The sequence below is a fragment of the Solanum dulcamara genome, chromosome 11 (assembly GCF_947179165.1).
Source record: "Solanum dulcamara chromosome 11, daSolDulc1.2, whole genome shotgun sequence".
In the NCBI taxonomy this organism is placed as follows: Eukaryota; Viridiplantae; Streptophyta; class Magnoliopsida; order Solanales; family Solanaceae; genus Solanum; species Solanum dulcamara.
In genome coordinates, this window is record NC_077247.1 from 40,780,674 (window position 1) to 40,790,125 (window position 9,452).

Below are 9,452 nucleotides of genomic sequence, written 5' to 3' on the forward strand. Positions count from 1 at the left end.
GATTGAGTTAATTAATATTTATGTCGATGAAAAGTACCTAATAAGATTAATTAAGCTGCAGTCAAACTGACTCAAACATCATAGTTATATTTATTTTTTTTTAAAAAAAAACAATATGTATGAGAATATGCATTGTTATTTTCTAAAAATCTTACAGGCCAGGCAGTATTGGTTTAAACTTAACGCAGTCCTTGTTATTCACAAACAGCTTCTTTTCATACATTAATTGGTCTAGTTCTGAAAATTAGCTGTTGAAAAACACTTTAAAGTAAATGCTGAGTATATTTTCAAATAATTTTCAAACGACGAATTTTCGAAAAGAGCGTCAAAGGCCAAGTTTTGTATAGATTTGATTTTAGAAAACTAAATCCATTTTTTTTTTAATCAAACAGCTTTAGTCTTCTTTCTAGTGGTAATCTTTGCTGAAGATTTTTAAACCAAACGGTCTCTATAATCAATCTATAGGGTCTTATCGCTCTATCAAACATCAAGAGGAGTGTTTTTCCTGAATTAAGTGGCCTGGTAAATCGCTGATCAAAGAGCAAACTTTAACCTGATAGTCCAAAAGGATTTGCCCTTGATCGATAACGTATTGCTGTCTGTGAATTTGTAGTTTTGAGAGGGAACGAGAAAAGGTAAAGACCTTGTTTCTCGAGGCCCGAACCACAGTAGAGGCAGCAGGGCAGGTATTCTCAAAAAGAGAAACAAAATCAGGCAGGGATGTAAGAGTGGATGAGCCTTCAGGCTACGGGGATAGCAATCAACCGAGCCACCAGGTTTGAGAATAAGGCCAAACTCCTCTTTGATTCACTGATCAAAGAGCAGAATTTAACCTAACAACCTGAATCCATGCACAACTCTATATAATGAGCAATTCAAAAGCTCCTATATTGATCTAAACCTATCACATTGTAGAGCACCATGGTGCCCCTTTAACCAGATTACTAAAGAAAAGCACAACTTGCCAATCAAATGAGACTGGAATTGAAGAGTTTTGGTGCATCAAAAGCATCTACTATATCCGTCCCAAGTAAATCTACCAGCAGTTGGCTAGCTATGAAACAGTTTTTTTTAGAACCATCTTATCAGATGGCAAAGCTACCTATGAGTTTGATTACGCAACAAGAGTGATGGTAATATTTGACATCAATCTGAGCGAAGCTTAGAAGAAGGGATAAATTAAAGAGCTAAGGGTGAGTTCAGCCGTCATCCTCATCTTCCTCATCATCATCGTTATCCTGATCAAGAGTAATAAAAGATTAGTTCAAAAGCCCATTATATAAGATGTTATAACCAAACTTCAACTGTCCCCGCATTTTCAAGTTAGAGCATGTAAAATAACAATTAAAAGCATGTATACCAAAAGGCATGAGATAAGCATTTAGGTAATAATGTATTTTCAGATAAACAACACAAACCCTTCAAGACAGGTTTTGCACATATTAGATGTAATCATAGATGTATATCACTGATTTGACTGTTGTCTGGATCATATAACTCCTTTGTGCAGGATACATACACGACATGAGTGGCAACTTTCTAGCAATTCAGCACACCTAAAAATCATATTTCATTAACACATGGCGGGAAGTAATGAGCTAGTTTCCTGTAAGGTGAAGTCACCTTTCCTCAGGAGAAGTCATACAAATAAACAATTAGGTATTGCATATGCAATTTCGTAGCTTTGAGCCTTTGACTTCTATGGAAGCTTGGACCATATGTATGGGACTCCAAGACATTTTTGTCCCAATTTACGCTGAAATCCCCTCCTTTACAAGTTGTAACAACTTTCTAGTGGTAAAAATAAATACACGTGTTTGAGAATAATGGCAATTCTCTGTCCTGGAAGCATAAGGCTATAAACAACATTTGAAAAGTGTAGATTTCTTCCCCATTTAAGCTGAAAAAAGGTGTAGATTTCTTCCCCTAATGCCTCAGCTTGCCCTCATTCTACCTGTTGCCTATATGCCACCACTTTCTTTGGTACGTGCTTGTTTTCCTTCTAAGACTTTAATTAATTATCAGATTGAACGGTACCATGACCATCGATTACTAAAGCAATCCAAGACACAGCTGAATTAACCACAGCACATTAGTTTCTATTTACCATTACTAAAGTTGTGTGGTTCTGGATGTAGCATCTTGAAGGAAACGGTTTATCATTGGAGTCAAGACACAAGAGTAGTTCTGAAAATCCAAGGCCCATCCAAAATGGCTAAACCCAAACACTAAAATCTTTAGGGGATAATTATGCATCTCTGGATGTTTGTCTCATGACATTTGCACCATCAATTTAGTAAATTAAGGTTTCGATTTTTAACAAGGAACAGTGAGATAGGAACAGACCAAAGGACAGCAACAACATCATAGTACATTTAACCATAAATAATCAGAAGATCCAAAAGGTTGGTCAGAAAAGCTCAGCACAAAACAGAAGTCCAAATCAAGCAACTTCAAAAAAGAAGATGGTCTAATCTCAACAATGTTTACCTCTTCATCTTCATCGTCCTCGTCCTCATCCTCGTCCTCGTCTCCATCTCCATCTCCATCTCCATCTCCATCTCCATCAGAAACTTCTTCATCAGCTTCCTACAAGAAAAGAACAAATTTCTCTCAGCTTGAAGAAGGGAAGAGGAAAGGATAACACATCAGATAACCTTGAAAGAAAAGGTAAAATGTCACTACATTGTTAAAATATTTCAGCGGATTAGGCCATAAGTCCTCCTTAATGATCTCACCAACCTGCAGTCACAGGGAAACATATATAATATCTGAAAGAAACTGGACTTTTATAAGCTTAAGTTTGTTGCACTATACAATGTATTCAGTTTCTGATAAGGAAATCAGAGAAAGGACAAAGGAAGAATTAATCTCATCAATCAATCGTTTACATAAGTTGCCATATGATCATGAACTCATCAAATGACTAGCAATGAATGCAACAATATAGATAGTTTCAAGCAGCCAGATACAACAATTACCTCATCACTAAGCCCATCCGCAATATCTTTAAGCTGAGTCTCAGAAAACCAACTAAAAAAGCTGCATCCATCAGCATATGGTTATTGATGATATAATATATGGTTACAGAAAGATCTCAGATACTTCTTCTCACCATATCAATAGAAATTAGACACATGTTAACGTCTTAGAAATTTTACCAAGCAATGTATGGAACAATTATCAGTATATAAGGTCTTCCTTAGTCCAGATTTTCATTTTCCTTCCAAATCTTTTCTTGAAAATCTTTGTAACAAATCAGACTTTGTTGTCAAAAATCAGGGAGCTTCCTACCTCAAAGCATGTAATAGCAATCCCAGAAGGTCAGTTAAATTCTCGAGAAAGTGAGTAACAATTACCTTTCCTCGGATGGAGGCCGCTTGTTTCCTTTCATCTCAGGATTACCGCCATAAGCCGCACCCTTCAAATTACAGTTATTCATCATGTTTCCATCGAAAAGGGGTCTCAAGGAAGAAGAGAAGGAGGCTTCTAACACACAAAAAGTTACACAGGGGCAGCCATTACCATGCCTTCCTTCCACTTAATAGCCGTTCCAGTTATCTTTGTTGTTCCTTCATCAAGGAATGTATATGTCTTCACTAGTTTTGTGTCTTCAAAATAAGGATTTGGTTTGAATATCTGCAGGTTGATAGGAAAAAAAAATTCAGCACTTGTTCCAAACTCTGTGAGATTATGCAAGCTGTTGATGCATATTGAGAACAGCCTTCCAGTAGAGAGGAGTGTTTTCAAAAACAAAGAACTTACAAAAGTAAGGGAATAACCAGATGTCACATCTTTGAAATCCTCCACATCAAGAGAATCCAAGTACTTGAAGATCTAAATCGAAGGAAGAAGATTGTTAAAAAAAGAAGATACCATCCTCACATAATATATCTAAGAACAGCTTAAACCAACAGGCACTGTATTAAGGTTTTATCACAAAAGATTTAAGACATCCCGAAGGAAGTCCTCTAATAAATTGAAGTTGAATAACATGACAAACCTTCTGATCTTCCACATTCAAAAGCTCACCAAGGGCAGGGTGACTTAAGAACTGCATAGACAGAAGTTAATTACAGATAAAAATATCATATTGCTCAATTTTCCACCACAAGAATGCTAATTGAAATACAGAAATATATTGACTGGACTTACGGCAGTCACCCAAAAGTCAGGAATTGATTTGATGACCTCATTTCTTTTCTCGTAAACAGGCCTCCTTATCTCATTATACTTCTGTTCAATTGCTAATACCTCCTCACTAGCTTGTTCATTAACCTGCACAACACAAATCAAGAATGGACGGTCACGATATAATGCAATTAACAGCATATACAGCATATACTAAACAAATTTAGATCCAATTAAGACAATCAATTGATAGGTACTTGAACCAGCTTTCTTGAGCCAGTAACATTTTTATATAACTACGTTGAGCACACAGGGGAAGCAGAATCTCAAAGAAGGCATATGGGTATAGAGCTAATAAGAACTGGATAAAACTATACTTTGCGTGAATTGTCAGGGAATGATTTAGCTAATGCATACTCTTTACTGCTTTCCCATCTGCCAAATACATGTAACTAAAACATGGCAGTAGATATCAAGACACAAGAGTTTAAGGACTTAGAATTTCGAAGCCACAGTTAAAACTTGAATCTTGATGAACCCAGTAACCCACATCTAAACCATTAACTTTTTTTTTTCCTTTGTACTCAAATTCATGTATTCTGAAATCATCCTCATGCATTTTCCCAGCAAGAAAAGCTCTGCCCTGCAAACCAAGTACCAAAAAGAAAAAAGAGAAAGAAAGGAGAAAAGAACTCCATATTTTGGTAACTCTCTAGGAGTCTTCTTTAACCTTACAGCAATATGGTCTTAAAATGGCCAGTTCAGTGTGTCTGACTGTATTCTTTCTTGTAGCAGGAAATCTGAAGCATCATCGTTGATAATAATAATTCATATCGTATTCTTAAATAAAAAAAAGTAAAATCATGTTGATCAGAAAAAGAAAAGAAATAAATAAGAGAGTAACCACCACATTGCCAGCAAACTTTTGGAAGCAAGTATGATATCTGCCGATTGGTTGGTTGTTAGGAATGTCAACCGGGAAGACTGGCAGTGAGTTCAACTGTTCAAGCAACTCCTCTAGTAGACAATTTTAACAAAATGACCAAAAAATATAAAATAAATGAATCTTGCAAAATAAATGGAAGTAATTGGGTATAGCAGACCCACACTTAACCATGAAAATATGATGAGCAATTAAGATGTTACCCTTTTAGCCTATGAACTAAGTTGTTGCTCCCGAGGCCCAGAACCATTTAATGTGAACAGATTTGGCAGTTTATTATTAGGTGTTTCCAGCTAGGCCACCTTATGGACATGATAACACATCTTGCAGTGATCCATAAAGCATAAAAATATATACTCGCCAAAAAGAGATGTGTATATGTACTCATAGAAGTTCGGCACGCCGCACGTGTCAATAACACGAGCATTGGATACTTCCAAAAGAACTTTTTCACTGAAAGGTTAGGACCAAAACCACAGCCAAATGCTGAAATATAACATGGACGTTACAACAACATCAACAATTATTAGGCCTCAATCCCAAGAAATTGGGGTCAGCTTTATGAATCGTCATTGTCCATATCGCTCCATTTGAGCTCATATCAGTCCAATATTATGTAAATTAGAATTACACATAAAAATAAGCAAACACTAGAAGTTCTCTTAATTCATCTACTGACATATAAATCTTTGACATAACTAAGAGACTCGTAAAAAACATTGGACTTAAAAGCAAACATACTAAATAATATATCAGAAAAGATCTCGATAAATATACCAAAAAAGAGATATACACTATCTCAATTTGCAATAATATGCCACAAAGTTGGGCACGTGTTAAATGGATCATAGAATAGGGCTGAGTCAAAGTCTGTAAAATATGTCAGACATACCGAAACAAAATCTTATATCATTTTAGTTCAAGACTTGCAATATTTAACACATAAGTTTAGATACCCTGCTCTGTCAATCAATTACGTCTCAATCCTAAATTTGAACTAATTGATCTTAAGAATTATGTAAATGTCCAATAGGAAAATGAAGCATAACTGCTAGCCTTCAGGGATTTCTCAGTTTTCCCAAATAAAAGGGGGAAATGAAGCATAACATTCATCAGTTATTGACAACCATGTCCATATGCTTTAAACTGAAGTGATTTAGATAGAAAAGAATCAGAACACTCATCAGTTATTAACAATCATAGTTCATTACATGATTTATTACCATCATAAGTCTTCACACACTTTTTGTGTAGATTTTTTCTAAACACTACGCCTTTCTTTCCCGTCTCAAAGTAGGTTACGACTTGAGCTGCCGGTCAGACTACAGTAATTGGCACAAATGAATTGGTCTTGCTAATCGTTAATGAGTTGAACTTTCTCGCTTTTCACACCCTTCATTCACTAGACGGATTCCCTCTTCTTTCTGAAAAGACGTTACTTTCTATTTCGTTTTCTTATAAAAGACTTATTGTGTGATTCATCTATCCGTGATCCAACATTCAATATTTATTTCAAAGTTCCTTAATACTTTGGATGGTTTCCAGAAATCCAAATAGCCAAAATTTAATATGGAAAGTTTCATTCAAACTCTAAGAAGATAAAGTGCACTATAAATTAGAGGATCCCTTTGAATGTGGCCAACAGTGTATTAGGTGAAAATTGCAGTTAGCAAGCCACAACGAGTGATAGCTGAAAGATTTCTATGAGATGAGGGGATTATGGGTTATTGAAGAGGAGACACGAAAATTTGGTAAGGAATAAAAGAATAAATGAGGCGAGAGAGATTTAGGGGAGATATAAATACATAGAGAATCAGATAGTGTTAGTAACACATTGGTTGAGGGTATGGATTGTAGTCTCTTTTTGTCGTCTAGGGCATAGTTATCTCATGATCTAGCTTTTGGGGTTGAGTTAGGCCCAAGGTCCATCTTTTGAAGTGATAGTAATCGCTAACAAGTGGCTAACAATTTATTACTAAGTTGCTCAGACTCTCCAAATTTGTTGCCGCACCCGAGTTGGATCCTCCAAAAATGCACTACTTTTGAAGGATCTGACACACTCCCAAGGACATTTTTGAATAGTCCGAGAAACATAAATTTATTATACTCCTTTTTGTACTACCACCATCAATAATGACACGTCATAATAAAATCAGGAGCGCTAGCAGCAGAGATTATTTGCCTTAATGTTTTGGAAAGGATCCCCTTTTGCAGTTGGAGTGTATTAAAAGCTGGCCATATTGAAAGGCTGCCATTTGGTTAAAAACGCATCTTCAAAGATCTACAACTAAACGTCCGCCCTTCTCTTGTTCCATTATATCCATCACGCCACCTTAAGAAGTTACAAGGGTACCCTAGCAAAAAACGCTTCTTGTCTTCTCCCTTTATCACTTACACTAAATTTATTTTCAATGCTAAGAAAAGAACAAAAGGACAATTGTTCAACTAATCATTTCCAATTACAGAGGAATTTAACAAATACTCCCTCCATCCCAAAATAAGTGTCGCTTCTCCCTTTTCGAGAGTCAAATTGATTAATGTTCAAAGCTAAATTGGATTAGATCAACTCAATATCTTAATATTAAGATTTAAATATTCAAAAACTATACGAAAAGTACTACAAGTTGCAATGCTTCTCATGTCAGTATGATAAAAAAAGTATATTTTAAAAAATTAATCAAAATTCACATAGTTTGAATTTCGAGAAGCGAAAACCAACAACCTATTTGGGACGAAGGGATTAACAAACTTAATTTTTCTCTTATTTTTATTGATAACCATGGTATCTGGGCCATCTTCCACGCATGTCGGCCTATTCCAAGGGGTACCTGCTACTGTCTTTGTTGTTCTCTTTTTTTGGCGACAAGGGAAACCTCCAACCGCTACCCTTTGGGTACGCATAGGATAAAAACCTCGCTCCTATGCAATAGCTCGCAAACCACATAGGAGAGGTGACCCGCACTAGGTGAGCCCGGTGCAACGGGCTCGACCTAGAAGGCAAACCCTTTGCTTTCGCTGGCAAGGGATTTCAAACTTGAGACCTCCAATATGGAAGTCCCAAGCCCAAACCACTGGGCCACCCTGAAGGGTGTCTTTGCTGTTCTTTTCTCTATTATTTTTAACATGATTCCTTCAGTTGTGTATTTTCTTTTCATTACCTACTTAGAACTATTTTACTTGGCGAGGGTCTTTCAGAAAGAACCTCTCTGCGCTTCACAAGACCCTACTTGTGGGATTACACTGGGTATGTTGTTGTTGTACCTACTACACCCCAGGTACTAGGCAACTCTGTCCTCCAACAAACTTCAGATTATCTCCCTTCTTTACACTTAAAACTGTCTACTCACTCAACAACATCTCCAACAAAACCTAAGCTGATCGTAAATTCCAAAAAAGAATGATCCTAATACAGCACACAAAGGTAAGGGAAGCAATCAATCCATCAATTAATCAAGAAGCCAATTTGTTCAGTTTAGACAGAAACCTAAAACAAAATCTTTTCTTTCTCTTAAACAAGTGAAAGGCATTAAAAAAACATTAAATCCTCTTCAACAATTCCTATAATGCAGAAGCATATAAAATCAGAAAGGGGATTTATTTATTTTTACTAAATTTCACAATCAAAGACTAATGAGGAAATCTCAAAACAAAAAAATTACAACATGCATTACAAAAAGAGTTAAAAATTAAACCTTTTCAAGTTCATCTTGAACTTCCTGAAGCTTCTCGATGGAGAAAACAAGATCAGTGTCAATTTGATCGGCGTTTTCCTCAACTGCTGTCTTCAATTTCTTGGAATTGTCAACCACCATTTTCAGAAACCCTAGAAGAGATGGTCTGCTAAAACCCTAATGCTGTGAACAAGAAGAAGCGTGATTTTCTGTGTTTGCTCCAATCAAATGTATTTCTAAACAGACCAAAGTATACGAAGATTTAATTTTTTTTCCTCTTTTGTCTTGTAACATTCTCTGTCATCCTCGTATGTTAACTTCATCTGTTTAATGTGAGACTGCCACGTCACAATATTTCCAAATTAAGTAAACAATAATTTTAGCTTTGGTAAAAAATGGCACTTTTATTTATTGTCAATTTGACCAATTGATTTGAGTTAAATGACTTAATTTATTTCTAAAATCCATTAAAAGTTACTGTAAATTGCTACCAAAAAAAATAGTATGAGATGACATAAATTATATTTTAATAAAAGTTTTTTTTGCAAAAGTGGAGCCTGCTGGTAATGTCAATGTAAATAGTGTGGTAAGGCGTAGCAATGAACAATTTGGAGTAATAATCGCGTAATTCTAAGGTTGTTTTAGCAATAGGAGTATTACAATAGTAGTTTTTTATATTTGTAAGTTGATTTTTCGATTTTTAATAC

The 9,452-nt window shown here is 35.7% G+C and overlaps 1 protein-coding gene across 1 annotated transcript; it reads right to left on the bottom strand.

Moving 5' to 3' along the window:
• Nucleotides 1-961: 961 nt before the first annotated feature.
• Nucleotides 962-9,015, bottom strand: LOC129874635 (NAP1-related protein 2-like). Its single transcript, XM_055949957.1, has 10 exons — nucleotides 8,767-9,015; nucleotides 4,156-4,278; nucleotides 4,004-4,054; nucleotides 3,766-3,837; nucleotides 3,526-3,639; nucleotides 3,360-3,421; nucleotides 2,982-3,042; nucleotides 2,686-2,742; nucleotides 2,491-2,589; nucleotides 962-1,238 (listed from the first exon to the last, which is right to left on the bottom strand). Exons 1-10 carry the CDS (start codon nucleotides 8,884-8,886, stop codon nucleotides 1,200-1,202), a joined length of 798 nt encoding a protein of 265 aa, XP_055805932.1. The 5' UTR covers nucleotides 8,887-9,015; the 3' UTR covers nucleotides 962-1,199.
• Nucleotides 9,016-9,452: the final 437 nt, after the last annotated feature.